Source organism: Hemitrygon akajei, chromosome 9 (genome assembly GCF_048418815.1).
Source record: "Hemitrygon akajei chromosome 9, sHemAka1.3, whole genome shotgun sequence".
Lineage (NCBI taxonomy): Eukaryota > Metazoa > Chordata > Chondrichthyes > Myliobatiformes > Dasyatidae > Hemitrygon > Hemitrygon akajei.
The window spans coordinates 148,326,775-148,352,044 of NC_133132.1; the positions used below are offsets into that span (position 1 = coordinate 148,326,775).

Here is a 25,270-nt window from a genome sequence, read left to right on the forward strand (position 1 = left end):
TCTTCCCTTCCCTTCCCTGACAGTCACCCACTTATCTAACTCCTGCAACCTCAGATTGCAATACACATCTTCCTCTTTCAATGACTCAATCAACCTTTAAACCCGTTCACTCAATTGTTTCAGTGCATTCAGTCAATTAGTTTTTACCCACTTCTAGTTGCTTTCCTCAGGAAATCGGGCCTCTCTTCCCTTCAACTGGTTCACCACTCTATTCATAAATATGAAGTGAAACCATATTTCAAGTGATCAATAGTTGTCTGCCAAATCTGAAGTTGGACTTGGAAAATGCTGATTTAGCAACTTTAAATATTAATCAACTTCATTTAGTTTGATTTACATTTCATATTTAATTTTTAAATATAAGGCTAGAAATTGGCCTTATCTTCCATCTGGGTAGCTTCCAACAAATATCGATTTCTCCTTCCAGTAAAAATAAATACCCCCTCCCCTCTTCTATTCCCCACTGTGCCTTTTACCTCTCCTCACCTGCATATCACCTTCCTTGGGTCACTTCTGTTATGGTCCAGCCTCCTCTCCTATCAGATTCCTTCTTCTCCAGACCTTTATCTTTCCAAACCACTTGGATTCACCTTCTAGCTAGCCTCCTTCCCCTCCCTCCACCTTTTTATTCTGGCGTCTTCCCCCTTCTATTTCAGTTCTGAGGAAGAGTCTCGGCTTAAAATGACAAACGGTTTATCCATTTCTACAGTTGCTGTCTGACCTGAGTTCCTTCAGCATTTTGTGTGTGTGTTGCTAGAAATTGCTGTTGTTCAACATAGTTAATATGTTTCTGAACTGTTGCACAATGTCCAGTCACAAAAGAGCATAATCCCACAATGGAAAATTCTTATTGTGTGGCCAGGTATCGCCTTCTTGAGTGTCTTCACACACAGTACAACAAACAGAGAAATAGATGCTTTGAATTTCAACTTGCTTTATAATACTTTACCGTGCAAAAATAAACAACTGTGCCAAACCATGCTTATGAGTGAATTAAAGAAACTCACAGACTGGTGTACTTACTTTACCTATTTAACAGCAGACAAGAATTTTGTTATTCTAAGTGTAACATTGCTATTCTTGCCAACTATATTTGTGAGCAATGGTTCTTTTTCAAAGGTACAGCTTCCCTCCGCTGAATGTATTCAATTAGTCAATGTCTGCTAAATTCATCTCAATGCAACCATACTTGCCAACATCCAAACATGCCATCTGTGAATTTTTACTATACTGAGTGAAAAATGTTAATGACACCCTTGAATCTCAAAGTAATAAAGATAATAAAAGTGAAGGCAAGCTCATTACAATTTGGAAAGTATTATAATAGCCAAACCACTCCTGTTGCGGTAGTTTTAAACTTAAAATAAACTGGAAAAACATGCTATTATGAAAGTTTTTTATTATCTTCAAATGATTTTCCCCGGTGTGTTTTGTTGATGTGTAACCTCAATGGTAATAACACCTTCCATGGGTTTATGATATCCCAAGAAACTTCATAGCTACAGTAATCTTATTGATAATAACACCTTCCATGGGTTTATGATATCCTAAGAAACTTCTTAGCTGTTTTTGAAGTGTAGTGTCACTCTTGTGATGGGGGATGACAACACCCAACTTGCACACAGTGTGGTCTCGTTAACAACACTAGAAGAACTGTGACATAGAGACAATGAATACAGTGTATATTATAAAGTTCTATCAATGTAAAACTGGTCCCAAAAGAACCAATGTTAGAATTGTGCCCAAGGATATGTAAAACGATAGACCAGGGACTGGATTGGATAATCTTCGGGCCTACTGAGATATGCATCCCCTTCCGTCACTAAAAAGTTCATCTATACAGCGGCTGCCATCAAAAACGAGTTTTATTTTTAACTTGCAGCACTCCCTTTACAAACAAGAATCCTCCCAGCCTCACTGTATTTATAATAGCCACAATCAAATCCCATTCCATTGATCTTTATCATTGTGTCCTGTAATGCCTCTGACCGAGATGTACTCAAAGCCCGCTGATGATTATCCGACTGTACATCTCAGTTAGGTGAACTGCCTGAAGTGAAGCAACATGCAGCAGATGGTTGTCTGGATAATTTTGTAAAGGTTCAAACATCAATTTCATTTAACTTAACTCCTTTCGCTAATTACCACTTCTGGCTTTAGAAATGTTGGTAAGGTAGCGTAACGGTTTGTGTAGCCAGTGACCCGGGTTCAATTGCTGTCACCATTATAAGGAGTTCGTACGTTCTCTTCTGTGACCATGCGGGTTTCCTGCGGGTTCTCTAGTGTCCTCCTACACTCTGAAGATGTATGCGTTAGTAGGGTAGTTGGATACATGGCCCATTGGGCTGGAAGGGCCTGTTACCGTGCTGTATCACTAAATAAATAATATGGAGGGCTACTGAGGCTAGTGCAGCTAGTATCACTTTTATTGGCTTTCATTAAAACTACCATTAAAATTTATTGGCAAGATTAGAGGTCATGGGATCACTTGGATTCCGGCGTTATTGATGTAATATTTGCTAAGAGAGAGAGGGAGGGGAGAGAGGTTTACACTCTGGGAGGTAGGAGGTGAATTTCCTCCATCTACACGCCAATTCAGACAATGACTGGTAAAGGCCCTCTGCACGAACAATTTCAAGGTTTGCTGATGGCAGGAAAAATTTTTAAATGTACAAAATAATGATGAAGTCCTGATGAAGGGTCTCAGTCTGAAATATCGACTGTTTACTCTTTTCCATTGATGGTGCCTGGCCTGCTGAGTTCCTCCAGCATTTTGTATGTGTTGCTACAAAACATTGATGTGTGCAGAATAATTTTGAGGTGAACATGGGCCAAAGTAGACTGACACATAGCAAAATTATCTTACTGCAAGATGATACTCTTTGAAAGGAAGAATGACGAGATGCCGAATGGCCTGAGTAGCCCAATGAAACGAGAGACCCAACAGACTATACATAACTTTTTGAAGTCTGGTTAAAAAAACTCATGAAATATAAATAAAGAACCTCGGAATAATTTGTCTGGCTAGGCTGCATCTGTGGCAAGGGAAAGTGAGTTAGCATTTTTATCAGATTGGGAATAGAGGGAAGGAACAATGAACAATATGCTGGAGGAGCTCAGCAGGTTGAGGAGCAGCCGTGGGAGGAAAGGAATTGCAAGCATTTCAGGTTGAAACCCTGCATCAGAACTGAGAGTGATTGATACAAGGAAGACAAGGTGAGTGGTGAGAAAGGCTTCTGAGGTGACTGGTGGACTAAGGAGGTGCGTGAGATGACGGGAAGGTAGCACAAGGTAGGGAAGGTGAGCAGCGTTGAAATTGGGAGATGGTGGAAGGTGAATGATGATTGGAGGCAGAATAAAGAGGGAAGAAAATGAGTGAGGGTAAAAAACAGATGGAGCAAGATGGGTGGAGGGGAGTGTGGAGATAGCAGGCAGCAAGCAGGAACACAATGGACTACCAGAGCTGGATTCAGAAGTAAAGACATTAGGAATGAGACCCTTTAGGGGTGAGGTGAACAACAGTTGGGACCAGAAGGAGGGTGGGGTGGTGGACACCTGTGTGTAAAGTTGGTTGATGGAGCCTGGAGGGTGAAGGAAGGTTCAGGCCGAGATGGGAAAGGGGACAAAACTGGAGGACTTGAGGACGTGGTGGGGGTAAGGTGAGAAGAGGGGAAGAAAAGGAAAAAGGAAGGCATAACTAAAATTGGAAGACTCAATATTCATGCCATTGAGTTGTGGACTACACAAGAGGAATATAAAATGTTGCCTTACCAGTTTTCATTGGGCTTCATCCTGGCAGTATAGCATGCAAAGGACAGACAGGTCAGTGTGGGAATGGGAAGGGGAGTTGAAATGGTCTGCAAATACAGCTCAGAATGCCCATTGTAGACTAAATGTAGGTGCTCTGCAAAATGGTCATCAAGTCTGCACTTAGCGTCCCCAATGTATTGGAGGCCATATTAGGAGCTCCAAATGCTGTAGACAGGTTGGAGGAGATGCATGTCAACCCTTGCCTCACCAGGAAGGACTGCTTAGGTCTTTGGATGGCAATGAGTAGGACGATGTGTTACTTCTACTGCTAGGGTGGGTGGGGAAAGTGCTGGGGGTAAGGAAGGATTGAGGGTAGAGTGGTGGAATCTGGAGCAACAAACAACTTGCTGAAGGGACTCAGCAAGTCAAGCAACATCTGTGGGGGAAAATCTCAAAGAAGGGAGATGGCTAGTATAAAAAGGAGAAAGGGAGTGATGAGATAGGAGACCGAGGTGATAGGTTGATATTGTCCCATATCATATTAACCTTTAACTCTACAGAATTGGAATTTGAATTGGTTTATTATTGTCACATGTACAGAGAAACAGTGAAAATTTTGCTTTGAATATTGTTCATGCAGATTAGATGATCTTACAGTGCATTTAAGTGGAACAAAGTAAAACAATAACAATGCAATAAAAAGTATAACAACTACACAGAAAATGCAGTGTAGATAAGCAGTAAGGTGCAAGGTCCTAACCAGGTAGATTGTGAGATCAAGAGTCTAACTTGAGAACTTCTAACTTTATACTAGGAAACTATTTAGTAATCTCATAACTGTAGGGTAGAAACTGTCCTTGAGAGAATACCCCCCAGATGTGCAGTGCTAGCCGAAGTGCGTCCGGCACCTTTTAAAGAAAAAAGCCGAACTAAACAAGCTAATTAATTAGGTGCCGCCCAGGGTGATTTGAGTATCTCAGAAACTGCTGATCTCCTGGGATTTTACGCACAACAGACTCTGGAGTTTACAAAGAATGGTGCCAAAAACAAAAAACATCCAGCGAGTGGCTGTTCTGTGAGCGAAAACATCTTGTAAAATCTACCCCTGATACCCACAGTGGTTGGGTTTTTGATTATGCTGGCTGCTTTACTGAGGCAGTGAGAAGTACAGACATCAAAAGCATATGGTACAAAATCAACAAAATTATGCTGAACCTTTTTAGAGGATAGTTAGGTCCCTGCTGGAATGCTGTGTTTATTTCCAGCCCTCACACTCTCAGGGAGACTACAAGGCCATAACAAAACAGTCTACGGATGTTTACAGGATGAATTTCACAAGTAATCCACTTCTTCCACATTGGGAGAATGGAGAAACTGGGTTGTTCTTCTTAAAATAGCACAGGTTAGGGGGTTGAATAAGATTGCATATAATAATGAAACAGTTTGAGATGAGTAAATAAAAAAGGAACATTAATAGTGGAAAGGGATATCAGAAAATAGAAAGAAAACATGCATTTAAGATAATAGATCAAAGCGCACAATTTATAGAAGAAAAGAATTTTGTACAAAGCATTTTGTGATCTAGAATGCATTGCCTGAAAGTGTATTGGAAGTAGATTCAATAATTACATTCAAAGGTAAATTACATAAAGTGCTGGAAGCAAAAAATAAATAAAATACAGGGCCTTAGAGAAAGACTAAATAGTGACTTTAGCTGGTTAGCTCGACCAATGACCTATAACAGTACTAAGGGATAAATGGCCTTCTTCTGTGCTATGTCATTCTGTGAATCAGTGATTCTTGAGGTTAATGTTGTCTAGGATGTCAGGACAATTCTGTCAATCTCCTTCAGATATTGTCATGAGACCTTTCATTTTGAAGTGGAGGTCAGACAGGCCCTGGATTAGCATCTTATCTGTTCGGTGCTGCATCACAGTGTTCGCCAATATTATGCAATGAAATTACCGGGGTAACATTTAAACCTTTGGAGTGCTACTCTAACCAATGGCCAATAAAGGACTATAAGACCATAAAACATAGAAGTAGAATTATGCCATTCGGCCCATCGAGTCTGCTCTGCTACTTTATCATCTCTTCTCATTCTTCTAAAGCGCAGCAAATACAGGCCCAGAGCCATCAAACGCCCTTCATATGTTAAACCTTTCATTCCTGGGATAATTCTTGAGAACTTCCTCTGGACCCTCCCCAATCCCAGTACATCCTTTCTTAGATAAGGGGCCCAAAACTACTCACCATATTCTAAGCGCCGTCTAACCAATGCCTTAAGAAGCATTATATCCCTGTTTTTGTATTCCTGCTATCTTTAAATGAATGTTAACATTGCATTTCCCTTCACTGCCACTGACTCAACCTGTGAGTTAACCTTTAGAGAATCCTGCATGAGCACTCCTAGGTCCCTCTGAACTAATTTTAGAATTTTCTCCCCATTTAGAAAATAGTCGACACTTTTATTACAAACACCAGAAAGTCTGCAAGTGCTGGAAATCCAAAGCAACACACACAAAATGCTGGAGGAACTCAGCAGGCCAGGCAGCATCTATGGAAAAGAGTAAACAGTCAACATTTCAGGCCGAAACTCTTCTTCAGGACTGATCTCACAACCTTGCTGCTATTTGGAGGCCTGTATATAATTGCCATCAGGGTCTTTTTGCCCTTGCAGTCTCTTAACTCTACATGCAAGGATGCTACATCTTCCAATCCTACATCACCTCTTTTTACGGATTTGATTACAGTTTTTTTCCAATTGAGCCATCCCACCCTCTCTGTTACCTTTAATGTAACATCAAAACCAAATTGTCAGTTACAGCAAAAATTATGTCTGGCCAAATCAAAATGCTGAATACACTGGTCCTTTTTTAAAAGTAGTAGAGGAATGTCAAAAAATGTGCTGAATTCCTTTGCTACAGTGACGGGGCAGTGGTTAGTGCTGCTGCTTCATTGAATTCTGACCTTGGCTGCTGTCAGTGAGGAGAATGCATGTGATCGGGAAGCTGTCTCTTGGTGCTCCCGTTTCCTTCCACATCCCAGAAACGTGTTGATAAGTTAATTAACAGCTATAAATCACATCTAGTGTGGCTTAATGCCAAAATAAAAAGAAAAGGCATTTGATTAGCATGTGGGAGAGAGAATGAATTGTGGATTTAATAAAGGAAATAAAAAGAAGAGGAATGGTATTCAGGGGATTGTTCCTTGGAAGCTGTCATGGACCCAGTGGGCTAAATGTGTTATAACACTTTTATAATTCTGGCTGGAAAAAAATAGCTTTTTCTCAAGAAATAAACTTAAAATAGTTATTTAAAAACAACTTATTTTCATATGATCATTTCACATTTTCTTGTGAATTAGACCATTCAGCCCATTGAATTTATACTAACTCGCAGAGCAATCCCGTCAATCCCTTTCCTACTTATTTCTCCATAACGTACTTACTCATACTCGCCCATTAACAATCCAGGGTTCTCCCACTGCCCTCCAACACCTGGGGTATTTTGGAGAAGTCAATTAGCATGTCTTTGACTGAGGGACACCCATCCTGCCACAGGGAGAACATGCAGATGAACAGCAGCGCAGGTCGGAAGCAGAACTGGATTGCCGAAGCTGCAATGCGGCACCACAGTGTCATCCAAAGTTAGAGAATGCACGCAGCAGGTGGAAGGAGTTCATTTTATTTTGTTTGAATGCATTTGTCTGACAGCCTCCAATGTGAAGGTTGCCTCTGTTATCACAAATTATTGTCTTTCCTTACGGATGTTGACTACTACAATGGAATTTCTACAAAATGACACTATAACAAAGGAAATCTTTCCCATTAGCACATACTTAAAGTGAGAACTACTCAGAGATTTGAACCGTCTCAGAATCGGAATCTGAATCAGGTTTATTATCACTGACGTATGTCGCGAAATTTGTTGTTTTACAGCGGCAGAATAGTGCAATACATTAAGCAGTAATATAAATTACAATAAGAAATATGAAAATTAAAGAAGTAATGTAAGAAGAGGGCAAAAGGTACAGTAGTGTTGGTGAGTCCATTCAGAAATCTGATGGCAAAGGGGAAGAAGCTGATGGAGTTGGGAGCACCTGTCCATTCACCTCTTCCCTCACCTCCATTCAGGTCTCAAACTGACCTTCCAGGTGAGGCAACACTTCACCTGCAAATCTTTTGGGGTTGTCTTTTGGATCTGGTGCTCCCGATGTAACATCCTCTACATTGTGGAGACCTGACGTAAAATGGGGAACCACTTTGTCAAGCCCCTCCGCTCCATCCGCCAAAGGTGGAATTTTCCGGTGGCCAGACATTTTATTTCCTATCCCATTCCGACACGTCAGTCCGAGGCCTCCTCTTTGGCCAATCTGAGGCTACCCACAGAGTCGAAGAAAAACACCTCATATTCCGTCTAGGTAACCTACAACCTGATGGCATGAACATCAATTTCTCCTTCCGGTAATTTTTTATTTTCCCTCGCCCTCCCCTCTTTTTCTATTCCCCACCCTGACCTCTTACCTTTTCTCCTCACCTGCCTATCACCTCCCCCTGGTGCACCTCCTTTTTCCCTTTCTCCCACAGTCCATTCTCCACTCCTTTCAGATCCCTTCTTCTCCAACCCTTTACTTTTCCCACCTACCCGGCTTCACCTATCACCTTCCAACTTGTCTTCCTTCCCGTCCCCCGCCTTTTTATTCTGACGGCTTCCCCTTTCATTTTTAGTCCCAAAGAAGGGTGTTATTCCAAAACATCAGCAGTTTATTCACTTCTAATAGACGTTGCGTGACCTGCTGAATTCCTCAAGCATTGTGTGTGTGTTGCTCTGGATTGCCAGCATCTGCAGAATCTATAGTGTTTATAATGGGAGTTTTATACATTGAATTATACCATTTCCAGTAGAAGTGGTAGAGGCAGGTTCGATATCGTCATTTAAAAAAAAAATTGGGATAGGTATATGGACAGGAAAGGAATGGAGGGTTATGGGCTGAGTGCAGATCGGTGGGACTAGGTGAGAGTAAGCGTTCGGCACAGACTAGAAGGGCCAAGATGGCCTGTTTCCGTGCTGTAATTGTTATATGGTTATATGAATTAATTCCAAACCTGGATTGCAGTGTTATGAGTTCTCAAATCAATCCAGTTAGTGCTTTCACACTGAGAAAACCCATTTTGTTTCAAAATTAATCAGAACTCCACAGTGAACAAATAAACCAGTTTATTTGCTGTATATAATTTGCAGAATTTTAATCTGAAGTTTGTATACAGCTATCTATGGGAGAAAATAGCAGTTACCTTCCAATACAGAAACATAAGAGATACTGCAGATGCTGGAAGTCCAGAGCAAACTCGTAGAAAATGCTGAAGGAACTCAGCAGGTCAGACAACATCTATGGAAATGAATCCATAGATTGGTAATCCTGATGAAGGGTCTCGGCCCAAAACGTCGACTGTTTATTCATTTCCATAGATGCTGGCCTGCACTTCTCTGCTTCATTGACTGCCTCAAATCTTTCAAATTATACTGTTTCAGGAAGATCAGAGGTCAAGAGGATAATCTATGAGGCATGGTTTTGTCATGTGACTTTGATTGACTAAGGAATGATGCAGAAATAACATTACAAGACTCTTTTCCTTTGATGGTAACTTCCAGAAATCAAATAAAATGATTAATGTAAAAGTGATTAATAGTATTTCTGATATAATTGATTTTTTTGAGAAGAGAACGCTTTTATAGTGGCCACTTTATTAAGTACACCTGTACACTTGCTTGTTAATGCAAATATTGAATCAGCCAATCTTGTGGCAGTAACCCACTGCATTAAATCACATAGACGTGGTTAAGAGGTTCCGCTGTTGTTCAGACCAAACATCAGAATGGGGAACAAATGTGATTTAAGTAACTTTGACCATAGAATGATTGTTGGTGCCAGACGGGGTGATTTGAGAATCACAGAAATTCATGACCTTTTGGGTTTTTCACACTCAATAGTTTCTAGAGTTTACAGAGAATGGTGTGGATAAGGAAAAACATCCAGTGGGCAATAGTTCTGTGGGTGAAAACGCCTTGTTGATGAGAGAGCGTAGGTTTTGGTGAATAAAATGGCGTGAGGCATTTTATGTTTAAGAGAAACCATAACAACTCATTTATTGCAATCGAAATACTGAACACAGAGCACGGTAACAGTACCTTACATAATTACGTTATTACGTCAGACCAGCCTGTTAAACTGAATCCCAACTCAATGTCAGTGGTTGTGAATCATGTACATTTCCACCAATTACATTACCCTGGAAGAGGTCGGAGGAGAATGGCCAAACTGGTTCAATCTGAGAGGAAGGTGACAGAAACTCAAATAACTGCATGTTACAACACTGATGTACAAAAGAGCTTCTCTGAATGAAGTAGGTGGGCTACAGCAACAGAAATCCATGAATATAGACTCAGTGGCCACTTTATTAAGTACAGGAGGTGCTTACTATAGTGGCCACTGAGTGCAGTAAGGTTTTCAACACTTCAAGAGCAAAATATCCGCAGTGACTGATGTCGTGTATTTAATATTTCAGTAATACTTGAGTGGTATTGTAAATATACTTCATTACAGGTTATATGTAAAAAGACATGAACAACATGCATCATCACGTCACCACATCATACGTCCACACCTCACTTAAAATAAAAATGAACACACACAAGTTATCTCCTGGCTCCCTTGTTTTCCTTTCAATTAATTTTTATTTTATGGAGTAACAAAACAAAATAGCTGTAAGCTAGAAGTGCTGGAAATACTCTGTTGGCTCTGCCCAGCCTATCGAGTAGTTACAGCATTCCAGCTTTTATTTTAGTCTTTCAGAGCTGCTGTAACAAATGATACTATATAATTCTTCTTTTTTTTTCTTTTTCACTATCTGCTTTACCTAACTTTGGACATCTTTGCAAATCTCTGTATTTTATGTTTACAGCCCATCAAATACCTAACACACAAATGCTTAAACATTTTACTAAAGATCTGCATTTAAAGTGAACAGCTTGAATCTCAGACATTAAAGACAAATATATTGATAAAAATTTTGACAGCTGTATCAATTTAAATTCAGATGTTATTTCTGTGCACAAAAATTATCTTTAATCTCCTTTGTAACATGAAAAAAAATTGCTAACCTACACCCTGGAGAAAAATATTTTGTCTCTGCAACATCTGTTTGATTGAGTTCAAATAATTTCTCTCGTGTCTTCTTTTTCCAATTAAAATTCTTCTGTTTTATTGGCTATAAAAACATCTAATATTGGTAAGAAAGCTAAGTATTCTTCTAAAACATGAGCAAAATACCATAATGAGTCAAACATCGATGATCATAATGCTAGTAGTTGACATTTATAATTGTGCTTCAGTACTATTCTTTGAGAAGCACTCTGGTATGTTATTTTTTTGACTATTGTTAATGTAAAGCCTTTCTGATCGCTACATCAGAATGACAATTTGGGACCATACCTCAACATACAGAGGAACATTTAAGTTTTTCAATTCTCATATATATCTGATAATTTTAAGTTTCATCAAAATAGTTTGAAATTAGGCCAGGAAAAGGTTTCATTGAAAATGTCACATGTCTTTTTAAATTTAATGTTGCACTTGTGTGTGCAAGGTACATTAACCCAATTATATATTGCATAAAGTATATATATTGTCATGACAATATTTCCTTCGATGTCAGCAAAACAAAAGAGCTGGTCATTGACTTCAGCAAGGGAATGGTGCACCTGCTCCTGCTTACATCAGCAGTGCTGAGGTCAAAGTTCTGAGGCGTGAACCTCAGAGTAGTTTGTCCAATGCCTCTACTTCTTCAGGTGATGAAGGAAATTTGGCATGTGCCCTTTGACCAGTGCCAATTTTTATCAATGGACTATAGAAGCCATCTTATCCAGTGCATTGTGGCTTGGAATGGAAGTTGCTCTGCCCAAGACCACAAGAAATTGCAGGGGGCTCAGCACATCACGGAAACCAGTCCCCCCTCCATGGACTCTACACTTCCTGCAGCCTCAGCAAAGCAGCAAGATCCCACCCTCCCAGATATTCTTCTCCTCCCTCCTATCAGGCAGAAGATACAAAAGCCTAAAAGCATATAGAAACATAGAAAACCTACAGTGCAACACAGGTCCTTCGGCCCACAAGGCTGTGCTGAACATGTACATGAGGGTTACCCATAGCCCTCTATTTTTCTAAGCTCCATGTACTATCAGGCTCAAGTATAGCTTTCTACACTGCTTATTGAGATGTTCCATAGCACGATGATATGAACCTAAGACTTCACAATTTACGTTAATGTGAACTTGCACCTTACTGTCTACCTGAATTTCACATTCTCTGCACTGTAACACTCTGTTGTTGTTTTACCTCAGTGAACCACGGTAATGATTTCATCTGTACGAATGGTGTGCAAGGCTTGCTTTTCACTGAATCTCAGTAAGTGTAGCAATAATAAAACAATTTACCAGTTTATTATCTGCCAATCTGTACGTTATTGCTACTCCCCAAACATCTACAATTTTATTTGTAATACTTGTCATACAAGTGGTTCGAAGTTATATGAAAATAATTTTGCATATTTCCACCATTACCAGCATTTTTCTATCATAATGAGCATATTGGTTTCTGTAAAAGGTACTTCACATAGACAGTGAAATATTTGTAGCAAGTGACTGAGTTGAATGAATGATATTTATGTACCTCTTTTTTATTTTAATAACATTATTACAACAGTTAAAATAAATTGGTTTTTATTCACATGCAGTATCATGAAATAGTGAAAAGAAAAATGTACGCTAGAAATGTTTTGATTGCAGGAACAAACTAATGGAAGTATTTTTATAAGAAAACTAAGATTTAAGAGATCCATGATTTAATGTTCTGCGATTGAAAATGTGCTTGGGGCAGCAATAACGTTTCCCAATCTGCTCCCAACATTTTTTCAGAAAAACCTATAGTGGAAGTGGTTGCTTGCGAGTTCAGCCCACAATGTTGTGCTAACCCTCAAACCCTGCCTCCCATATAACCCCCCACCTCAAATTCCTCCATATACCTGTCTAGTAGTCTCTTGAACTTCACTAGTGTATCTGCCTCCACCACTGACTCAGTCAGTGCATTCCACGCACCAACCACTCTCTGACTGAAAAACCTTCCTCTAATATCCCCCTTGAACTTCCCTCCCCTTACCTTAAAGCCATGTCCTCTTGTACTGAGCAGTGGTGCCCTGGGGAAGAGGCGCTGGCTGTCCTCTCTGTCTATTCCACTTAATATCTTGTACACCTCTATCATGTCTCCTCTCATCCTCCTTCTCTCCAGAGAGTAAAGCCCTAGCTCCCTTAATCTCTGATCATAATCCATACTCTCTAAACCAGGCAGCATCCTGGTAAATCTCCTCTGTACCCTTTCCAATGCTTCCACACCCTTCCTATACTGAGGTGACCAGAACTGGACACAGTACTGCAAGTGTGGCCTAACTAGAGTTTTATACAGCTGCATCATTACATCACGTCTCTTAAACTCTATCCCTCGACTTATGAAAGCTAACACCCCATAAGCTTTCTTAACCACCCTATCTACCTGTGAGGCAACTTTCAGGGATCTGTGGACATATACCCCCAGATCCCTCTGCTCCTCCACACTACCAAGTATCCTGCCATTTACTTTGTACTCTGCCTTGGAGTTTGTCCTTCCGAAGTGTACCACCTCACACTTCTCCGGGTTGAACTCCATCTGCCACTTCTCAGCCCACTAGCACCAGCAGACAACCTATCCAATAGGTTCAGAGGAAATGCCAATAATGCATATTGTCGTTCTTCGGGGAGAGCAGCTTGAGTTTGATAGTCTGTATTACTTTGTTTGGTATTCTCTTTTAATGGCAGTTGGGATATGATCTCAGTAATAATGCTAGTATGCTTATTTTATGTTGGAATATTTTGTATTGAGCATACATTTGGACACGGCAGTGTGGCACGCTATTACAGTGCCAGCAGTGGTGTTCAGTTTCCACTGATGACTAGGGGGAGTTTGTGTGTTCTCCCCGTAACTGCATGGGCTCCCTCTGGGTAATCTGGTTTCCTCCTGCATTCCGAAGGCATGAAGTTTAGGAGATTAATTGATCACATGGGTGTAGCTGGGCAGCACAGACTTGTTAGACCAGAAGGGTCTGTTACCATACTGAATGTCTAAATAAAATTAAAAATAAATATTAGACAGAACTGGTGAGATTTCAGGGATAGCTTGGCATCCAATCAGTGGCATTATGATAGTAGTTCAGGAAGAAATGACTTCTCGCTTCCTCTCATTACAGTTTATCGATGAAGTCAGAAAGAATGTCTAAGGAAGTTGATTATTCCCTAAAATCCTCTCTAGCCCAGAATATGCTGAATTTATTATAAAACTACTGCATAGTTTCTAGATTCACTCTTACACAACTGCAGCATATAACCAGAATTAATTATTCTTTCAAGACTCTGTATTTCTTGAATTACTTATTTTATTTTCAACTTGATAACTGTAAATTCCCAGTGTTTAAGTAATAGTGTATACTGTTAATAATTTAGCTGAAATATAGCTGATGAAAATTTGTACAGATTTCATGAACTGAGAGTTAACATTAATTTAATCCTTTTATCATTAAAGGACGGCAGGGTGACGTTTATTGGGCATCAGCTTGGAGGTGTGATCTTCATCCCTAACAGCAGAGAACACCAGGTCAAGTCAGCCAGTGCGGTACAGATTACCTACTACCTGCAAAGCTATGGTTCTGCTTTACAAGACATCGCAGAGAAATGGGAAACTGAATTCTGTCAGCTCGTGCTAAAATTTCAACAGGAGCACAATGATCTGAAGCTGTATCCTCTGACATCTTCCGGTCTGTGGAAGGATTTCTATAAGACCAATGCTGTGGCCAGAACGGAGGTGGTGGTGAGCCTGGTGCTGGTTCTAATTGCAGCCACTCTCACCAGCTCAATGAAGGACTGCCTTCGCAGCAAACCTTTCCTAGGACTACTAGGAATGATCACAATCTGCCTTTCCACTGTGACTGCAGCAGGGATATTCATCAGCACAGATGGCAAATACAACTCCACTCTGCTGGGAATCCCTTTCTTTGCCATGGGTAATTATCAATACAATTGCTCCTCCACTAATGATAAGAAGTAAACTTTATGACTCGTATTAAATATACTCTGATGCTTAAAACGTTGGCCAACTCTTTGGATATTTGAACATATGCATTGACTGAAAATTTTAATTGCTCAGTTATTTGGCCAACATTAGATAAATAGTTCACAGGAAAGAAAATCCACTAGGCACCACAGACAAAATGCTGGATGAACTCACTAGGTCAGCCAGCATCTACAGAAAAGGAAAAAAGAGTTGACTTTTCAGGCCAATACTTTTTTTCAGGACTCTTGAAGGGTCTTGGCCCAAAACATCAACTCCTTGTTGCTTTCTATAGCTGCTACCTGACCTGCTGAGTTCCTCCTGAATTTTGTGTGTATTACTCTGGATTTCCAGCATCTGCAGAATCTCTTGTGATTATGATCTACTAGGGTTTAACTTTAGGTCTTTATGTACCATGACTGCATACTTACCCTATTTTTTTCATTCAGTCCAAAGTGGATGTAAATTTAAAATATTTATCTTACAGAATTCAAAGAAGATTTAAAATACCAGTTAAAGCACAACGGCTAAATGTCTCGTTGCTTTGATTTGGAATTTTTCTTCTTCCTGTGAATATAAAGGATAGTCTTTGATAGAGGAGCAAGGCTATACTATATAAAACTCACAAGTGTTTTTTTTTTTACAATTTGCATCAGAAGAGCGAGATTTAGTAGACGGTAGAGAATATGATGGAGCAATGGACTCAAAATGCTGGAGGAACTCAACAGTCAGGCAGCATCTATGAACAGAAGCGAACTGTCAATGTCTCAGGCTGAGACCCTTCATCAGGGTCCAAAACATCGATTGTTCATTTCCCTTCATAGATGCTGCCTGGCCTGTTGAGTCCCTGCAGTGTTTTGCGTTTGTTGCTCCAGATTTCCAGCACCTGCAGAATCTCTTGTGTCGGAGAATACGTAGGGATAGAAATTAATAGAAAGTTCATTTGAAGGGTTACAGCTTACAGGTTACTTAGGGTTAGTGGGTGATCGTGAATTAGCAACCTCTGCATCAATTTTGTTCCTGTGGATTGCTGGCATATTATCGCTGCCTGTTTTGTGATCCTTCCGAAGATGACTTTCATCCCTTCTGCCTGTAGGAAAGGCACAGAAAGATGAAGTTTCCACTTCTATAGTAATTGCTTTACTGGAGATCTACTGCTGGTTTCACTGAGAATATGGAGAATATGTTATTTCCTTTAGGGTAAACAGGCATACAGTTTCCCAAGCGTTAGAACAAGTATTCAGCATGTTTTCTTTTGATTTGATTTTCCAGCCAGAATCCGAATTAGGATCAGGTGTAATATCACCAGCATGTATTGCGGAATTAGCTTTTTTTTACTGCAAGGGTACAGTGCATTTAAAGAAAAACTATAAATTACAATAAGATATATATATAGTGAGTGTGTGTGTGTGTGTGTGTGTGTGTGTGTGTGTGTGTGTGTGTGTGTGTGTGTGTGTGTGTGTCTGTGTGTGTGTGAGTGTGTGTGTGTGTAGGAAGAAGCTGTTCCTAAAGCATTGAGTGCCTGTCTTCAGATCTCTATATCTTCCCCTTGATGGTAGCAATGAGAAGAAGGTATGTCCTGAGTGATGGGGTCCTTAATGATGGATGCCACCTTTTGGGGCATCACCCTTTGAAGATGTCCTCAGTGCTGGGGAGGCTAGTGCCCATGATGAAGCCATTAACTTAAATAGGAGGGTTGTTAAATTCAGCATCACTTACTAACTATACTTATGTAATTAAAAATCAGACAAACCTTATTTTTATTTATCAGAACTCAGGATTATAACTGTGTACACTGTACTCTTTTCTGTTTAGAATATTCATTAAATTTAACTTGTGGCAGAGTATTTTGTACACTTAAATGATAATGCTCCCTGTAAGCAATATTGTCGTTTGACGTTTCACCAATTTGCATAGCTGGCAAATCCTCCCAGTACAACAAGGTTCATTATAAATAAAATTATTCTTCAACTATCTATTCAAGACCAGCAGAAAATATTGAAAGTGTTTCAATCCAGTATGTTCACATGTTTGGCCAAGCTACATTCAAAGACTCCAAACTCAACTTTAGATAGTCTAATCCCTTACCTACTATTGCAATTCCTATTCTTTCTACAATAAATATGTACCAGAAGAGCAAAATTTCCTCTTTTGCTAAAATTATATTTATTTGTTAGCCCTCCCCAGTTAAATTTCCCTGTTGTGCACTGCATTTCACATTTCACAGAACGATACAAAGAAAGCTACAACACACCCACATAGATTTTTGCATCATTGATGTGTTTGTCCAGTCAAATTATGTCAAACACATTTTGTCCTTGCCTTAAAGAATTACAGATTCCCTATGGACATCCATAAAGCCTCACATACTGAAATTGGCTGTGCATGCTACACTGAGAAAATGTAATTTGATGGTGATCATTCTGACTTAACTCAGCAAAGGAATTTAGTTTAAGAAAGTATAGAAGCTATTACTAGTAACCTATGAATAGTTGATGAGTCACTTTGCACCCCAAGCAACCACTTTCACTGCGAATACATTTAAATAAGGATATTGCACTGAGTTCCTTGTCTCAGTAAATTTTGGCCAAGAGTTCTACTGAATGTGCTCAGACCACAAGGTTTGGAGGCTGTGTATCAGGAACCTGAAGGCATAGGTGCAAGGTGAAAGGATGGAGTTTTAAAGGAGATTTCAGGGGAACTTCTTCATATCTGAACCTTGCTGCCAGAGAACGTAGTGGAGTCAGATACAATACTATGTTTAAGAGCCATTAGAACAGGTACTTAAATAGGCAATGCATCGAAGGATTTAGACGTAATATGGAAAGTGGGACTAGTGTCGATGGGGCATAAAGATCAGCATAAGTGTGATGGGCTGAATGGTCCATTTCTGTGCTGTTCAACATTATGCTATTCACCATTTCTTCAACATTGACAGCTTCCTTAAATCAATTACATGGAACTACAAGTGTGCTTATTTCTTTAACAGAGTCAGAATCAGGTTAATATCACAGGCCTATGTCATGAAATTTGTTGTTTTGTGGCAGCACTACATTGCAATACATAATATTTTTAAAACTATAAGAAATATTTATTAAAAACAAATTAAGTAGTGCACAAAGAGCAAAAAAATATTAGTGAGGTAGTATTCATAGGTTCACTGTCCATTCAGAAATCTGATGGTGGAGGGAAGAAGCTGTTCCTGAAGGGTTGAGTGTGCGTCTTCAGGCTCTTGTACCTCCTTCTTGATGGTAGCAATGATGAGAGCAATGTCTTGTCTGATGGGGGTCTTTAATGATGGATGCTGTCTTCTTGAGGCATCACCTTTTAAAGGGGTCCTGGATCCTGGGGAGGGCTAGTGCCCATGATGGAGCTGGCTGAGTTTACAACTTACTGCAGATTTTTTTCCCATCTTTTCCATACCAGATGGTGATGCAATCAGCTAGAACACTCTCAATGGTCCATCTGTAGAGATATGCGAGAGTCCTTGGTGACATTGCAAGTTCCTCAAACTCCTAATGAAGTATAGCCTCTGTGGGTCTCCTCTGCTATTGAATCAGTATGTTGGATGCAGGATAGATCTTCAGAGATGTTGACACCCGGGAACTTGAAACTGTCCACCCTCTCTACCTCTTTGATGAGGACGGGTATGGGTTCCCTCATCTTCCCCTTCCTGAAGTACCTAATCAATCCCGTGGTCTCACTGATGTTGAGTGCAATGTGGTTGTTGTGACACCACTCATTCAGCTGGTCTGCCTTGGTCCTGTATGTCTTCTCGTCACCATTATTCATTTCTCCTATTGACAAAGAAAACCTCGGTCATCATTCTGCGAAGTGTCCTTATTGTCGACCCTGAATCATCCCAAAACTCCAAGGAATGGCCTTCTCCTGCAACCCAGAAACCACTCATGATCAAGTATCATAAATTATTTATTTTGTGGCTTCTGAGCACAGTTTTCCAAGTTCAAAGTAAATTTATTATCAAAATATGTATGTGTCATCATATGCTATCCTGAGATACATTTTCTTGCAAGCATTCCCAGTAGAACAAAGAAATACAATAGAATCAATGAAAAACTACACACAAAGATGAATAAACAACCAATGTGCAAATACAGAAATAATTATCAAGCTTAATAATTATTCTCTTACAATGAATGGAATTATTATTAATATTGCATGAGGTGTGAAGCTACCCTGTCATTTTCATGCAAAAAATCTAAAGATTTCCTAATATAATTTCAGTAAATAAAATAAAAGTACCTGACAAGTCTTGGAAAATTATAATTGAGTGGCTGTTAGATTATATCCAACCTGTGAAGAAAGAAAGAAATAGAATGTGTTTTATGGTCCTTTCAAGATGTCCCAAAGCACTTAACTAAAACACTTTAAAGAGCAGTCACGTCAGTAATGTCATAAATTTTGCAGCAAATTTTATGTGATATATTTATGTGATGATAACGAGAGTGAGTGATAAGAATTCATCAGGACATCAGAGAACAATGCTGAATATATTCATATCCTCAGCTTTTTGGCTGCACAGTAAAGATTCCTTGTCCAATTGGGATCAGAAATCAAGCATTATTTAATATTTTCCAATCACTTTGCACCAGTCAATAATTAGTACTTTTCTTAAAGTGAGTAAGTGTTTATTTTATGCTCTTGCTTTATTTCATTTTAACAATTTTGTACAGATATTTTAGGAATTAAAACACATAATGGATTCTCGCACACTAACAAGTCATAATAATCCTCTAACCATTATTAAGTCAATGTATGTATATTTACATTTCTGCAACAAAATTTCACTGTTTGGAAGCATATTTGAAGAATTCAATAATTCTTAACAATTGTGTTAGATTTCATGTAATTTTGTAGACAACATCTTGCCACGGAAATATTTTTAGACAGTCCCGCAAAATTGATGATGAACTTTTTCCACAGCGGTTTTGCGGAATTGTGGAATTTGTTACCACAGACAGCTGTGGAGGCCAGGTCGTTGGGTGTATTTAAGGCAGAGATTGATAGGTTCTTGATTGGACACGGCACCAGTGTTTACGGGGAGAAGGCCAAGAAGTCGGGCTGGGGAGGGGAGAAAGAATCAGCCATGGTTGAATGGCAGAAAAGACTCAATGAGCCAAATGGCCTAACTCTGCTCCAATGTCTTACGATCTTCTGGTTTAATGGGTACTGACATGGCTTTTGAGGCCAATGTGAAAATCCATACATGTCCACAGTGGGCGGGGATGTGTTGGTTGGTAGCTTTTGACCTTAATTTGCAGTTAATAAGAGTACTGCAGACTGTTGCTTTTCCATCAATCAACATGTTCATAATTCCCTTGCCTGCACATTGCAGTGGAGAAGAACTGGGTGTGTTGGAGGTTACACGTTGGTACATCCAGCCTTTCATTTTAGGAGCAATTCTGGATCATCCTGAGCGTTGACCACTCAGCTTTAATGTCTGGAGTATATTCTGTTGACTCATCAATTTAAAAAGTCAAGTCTAGGTGTTTCTTTTTAATTTGGCATTATACCTTCAATGAATTTACTGTTGTTCAAACAATTTGTTTATTTTCATTTAACTGTGGAATATTGATTTTTTTATTAAGTGGATTTCAGCCATTACAATATCTCTGACTATCAACGACAATTTAAAACAGAGATGTTCAACTTTAGTATTGCTATCAATTTCACAAAAATCAATAGTTTTACCAATATTAAAGTTGCTTAAATGTTTCAGGATTGTACTGTTTAAAGTATCAGCTGCAATTGAATTTGTTTGTTACAAGTTAAGAGCAATTGCCAGTTAGAAATCAGCTCGAAATAACAGGGCAAACATTCAAGGCTTGGTTCTGCTCACGGAAATACTTGCATTATCTTCCCATCGTTACTTCTGCTCTTCAATGACTCTGCTTTACAGATATCAAAGCTGCATATAGTGTATGTCAAAGCAGTGGCATGAGCTTCCATTTTGGTTTCAGGCATCTAGTCTAGTAAGTAAACATGCTTGGATATTGGCCAACCATCCGAATTTGTGCAGCAACTTTGGTAGCTGGAATTTTATATAGTCATGAAATTGGTTTTGTCAGTCATAAATTTCCTTTCTGAAAATTATTAACCATCTACTATTGAGATAATCATTGACCATACATCTACTAACATTTATTTAAGTGTTCACACTGAAAGATTAACCTACATTGTTATATCTGATGAGTCCTGATGAAGGGTCTTGACCCAAAACGTCGACTGTTTACCCATTTTCACAGATGCTGCCTGGCCTGCTGAGTTCCTCCAGTATTTTGTCTGCCTCTGTTTTGGATTTCCAGCATCTGCAGAATTTCGCTTGTTTGTGCTACATTATTACATCTCCCTTGTATTAACATTTTCACAGTTCTTCAAGTCAACAGTCCAAACATTTTCAGACAGGATTTTCAGAAGGACAAATAATTTTGTTGAGATACTGTACATTATCAAAAAGCATCAAGCACAGTTAAAATGTTATGATGGTTACAAAATATAAAAATTAAACCCTCCGGCATTTTAATTAACTACTGGTCATAAATTTCAGCAGTGCCAGTTTTTGACATGACATTGAAATTCATAACAGACTGAAACAAACCATTTAAGTTAGGTGACACAGAATGGAGCAAAGGTAATTACATTCAATGGGTCTAAAATAAGGGTCACACTTCCCAGCTGTAAATTATTCATTAAAGTTACACATCTTATTTTGGGTGTTGTGTGACTGACTAACACTGAGCCACACAAGCTGTAACTGGGAAATATAAAAATCTTATTTCACGCAGCAAACCTCCGAGAGAGAGAGAGTGAGTCCTGGAGAATCTAAAAGAATGTTACTCTTCTGACATGTTTTATACTTCTTCAACATAAAGCAACAGTAAATGATTAACTATTGTTTCAATTGCTATAATCACCTACATCACTTTAACATTTGGAATTTACAGAATTGCATATTTGTAATGGCAGTACATCCCAACCCCTTTGAATATTCCATGTTGGTGTCAGTTTCAAAAACCTATGTGTACAAACTGCAGACACTCAAGATGTACCTCTTTTGTTACAGTGTTGAGGGATATACACTTGTAGATCAATATACAATTAACCAGAAGGTTAAGTTCAAAACATATCTGTCCTGAACTGTGCCTTAAGTGCCAGAGGTATGTATGTATTTAACAATGTGATAATAGCTGAAAAATTCATCTATTCTCTTTCCCTATTTACTTTCAATGGATGTCCCACACACAGTGACTAGCCGCAAAATAGGTACTGATTCAGATTCATTTATCATGTACACATTGAAATATACAGAAAAATGCGACATTTGCATTAACGACAGGAGCAGTCCACAAATGTTGGCATATATTACAGCACCATTGTAGCATTTCCACAATTGATCAATTGGAATTTAAGTTGTGTATGACATCCGTTAGTCTCGCGAGACCATGGATCTACGCCTGGAAAGTCTTCTCCAGGGCGCAGGCCTGGGAAAGGTTGTATGGGAGACCGGCAGTTGCCCAAGCAGCAAGTCTCCCCTCTCCACGCCACCGATGTTGTCCAAGGGAAGGGCAAGGGCCGATACAGCTTGGCACCTGTGTCGTCGCAGGAGTTGCCAGAGCGAGGTTGAAGGCAACGTCGGACTGCCTTAGGGACTCCAGCTCCAGATTTGGCTGAGGGTTTACTCCCGAAGCCTTTCCCATGAGTGGGTACGGCCGCAAGTCAGCGGAGGTTTGAAACCAGAGTTTTCCCTCTCTTAGATGGACTGCCTTCCCAGGCTGACGAGCTCCACCTACCCAAACAGGTTTCATTTCCTGAAGACTTCTCATTTCATTTAATCCATACTTTCATAGCTCCAGCATCCCTAACAGGCATCAAGGTATTATTTGATTTTGGAATTTACAATTTCACCTGAACTTTAAGATAAATATTTCATTAACACAGGAGGTTCTGCAGATGCTGGAAATCCAGAACAACACACACAAAATGCTGGAGAGGCTCAGCAGATCAGGCAGCATCTATGCAAATAAATAAACAGTTGACGCTTCCAGCCGAGACCCTTCTTCAGGACTGTAAAGGAAGGAGGAAGACACCAGGAAGAGAACAAGCGAGAAGGTGATACGTGAAGCCAGGTGGATGGGAGAGGGGTGATGAAGTAAGAAACTGGGAGGTGATAGGTGGAAAAGGGAAGGGGCTGGAGATGAAGGACTCTGATAGAAAAGTAGAGTGGACCATGGGAGAAAGGGAAAAGGAGGCACACCAGAGGGAGGTGATTGGCAGGTAAGAGGCCAGAGTGTGGAATAAAAGAAGAGGAAAATGGGAGGGAACAAAATTACTGGAAGGAGAAATCAATGTTTACGCCAGTGATGTCAAACTCAAGGCCCACGGGCCATATCCGGCCCGGCGTACAATTATATCCGGCCCGCGAGATCATTTTAGATAGATCTATTATTTTAATTATTAATGGCCCGGCGATGTGAAGCCTATGATTGTAAGTTAATACCAATCATAAAGATAATGCTTGCTCAGCAGTCTTCTTCATAAGAAACGGAATTTGTGAAGTGAAACACTTTGTAGTTATAGCAGAGACTGAGACACATGAGAACAGGCTGAAAAAACGGAGGCAATGAAAGCTGCGTTCGCACGCGCCCGACTGATCCGGCCCGCATGAAGCTGCATTTTGCCCAATCCGGCCCGTGACCTAAAATGAGTTTGACACCCCTGGTTTACGCCATCAGGTTGGAGACTGCCCAAATGGAATATGAGCTGCTCTTCTTCCACGCTGAGAGTGGCCTCATCATGGCAGAAGAGGAGGCCATCGGCTAATGTTTTGGAATGGGAATGGGGATAGGAGTTAAAATGGTTGGCTGCCGGGAAAACCACTTTTTTACAGATGGAGCTGAAGTGCTCGACAAAGCAGTCCCCCAGTTCACACCAGGTCAAATAATTTGTAATCTTAGCAGTCCAAAATCATACTTAACTTTGTAACTCACTTAATGTAAGTTTGAGGCCAAGACACTCAAGGAATTGATGCATGTTAAAGCATAATGAATGATGAATCAGGTGAATATTGTATCTGCTCTTGGCAAAGGCCAGTGTAATAATAAGGTCAAGGAGAACCAGGGTTTGCATTCGTCAAAAATGCCTTGATTGTCTCCCAGTGCCAAATTTAACTGTGGACCTTTGTATAACCAAAATTAGCTTGGCATTGATTAATGGGCAGCATCAATGTACATGACGAGTTGCTGGATTTTTCCTAATGAAGCCCAGTGTTCAATTCCTAAACATGAAAATTTCTAAATTCGACTGCTCCATTTTCCTTTCCATATCAGTGTGTGGAATTTCACACTTTTGGAGGAGCAGTTGAGTTCCTGTCCATCTGTGCGTCAAACACTGACACATACCTGAACAGTCTTCCCCTCAAACCCACCTCTGCCATACTAATGCCACCTTTATTGAACAGCACTTGTTAGTCATTACCCAAATGTTCAACCTAACTTAATTGCTTTGAGTACCCAATCAAAAATCACAGACCTATTCCCTAAAACTTGTAAAAACTGGATTGAAATGAAAGTGGACTTAGAGGAATGAAGTTCAAATACACACCTCATGCTTTCAAGAGGACCTTGTTGTAGGGTTTAGAGGCTTGTGTGCCTCAATGACTCAGACAGCTATGTTGGCTGGAGTCGGGGTTTATGTTTTGGCTCTTAGTAATGCCAAAGAGTGGAGGACAGACTAAGGGTGGTCCACCAGTCCTCCAGGTTTGGGGGTTCAGGGCTGACAACCCTGACTGGCAAAACAAAATTGTTACTGAAACAGCAATGAAAAATCCATCTACATTTGAGTGTGATGGAATTCCTGAGTCTCCACCTGGGACTTGCATGACTGACAGTAGTGAAAACTGAGAGGAAGCTACTGATACGATGAAAGAAGCCCTGAACTCCGCTGGGGATGGAGGATCTTCATTGCTGCCTTAAACTTCAGCAGCATAACAGGCCGTAAGCAAGTATACACCCCATATAAGACGCAAATAGTTTGAATTCAGATCAAATGTATAGTCAAACATCCTAATCGTGAAAAAAAATTTACATTTAATCAGGCATATTATAGACCACTTCACAAGTGTCACCAATACTACTTTTTCTCCAGATTGCTTCTTGCTGACAATTCTGCTCAATGCTGACTAATGGCACCTTTTCAGTAACTATTCTTGGGGGGGGGGGGCGCGGTGGACAAAAATAGATGCTTTGAGGCTTCCACAGAAAGCAAAATATCTATTCCATAAGGTTTCTAATACTATGGTGACACAGTT

At 39.9% G+C, this 25,270-nt stretch overlaps 1 protein-coding gene across 1 annotated transcript in view; it reads left to right on the forward strand.

Moving 5' to 3' along the window:
- The window catches only part of ptchd4 (patched domain containing 4), a 98,295-nt gene that overhangs the window by 26,821 nt on the left and 46,204 nt on the right, over nt 1-25,270 (forward strand). The window contains exon 2 of the mRNA XM_073055460.1: nt 14,419-14,896. Coding sequence (XP_072911561.1) covers nt 14,419-14,896 — 478 coding nt within the window. The remainder of the gene's footprint in view (nt 1-14,418; nt 14,897-25,270) is intronic.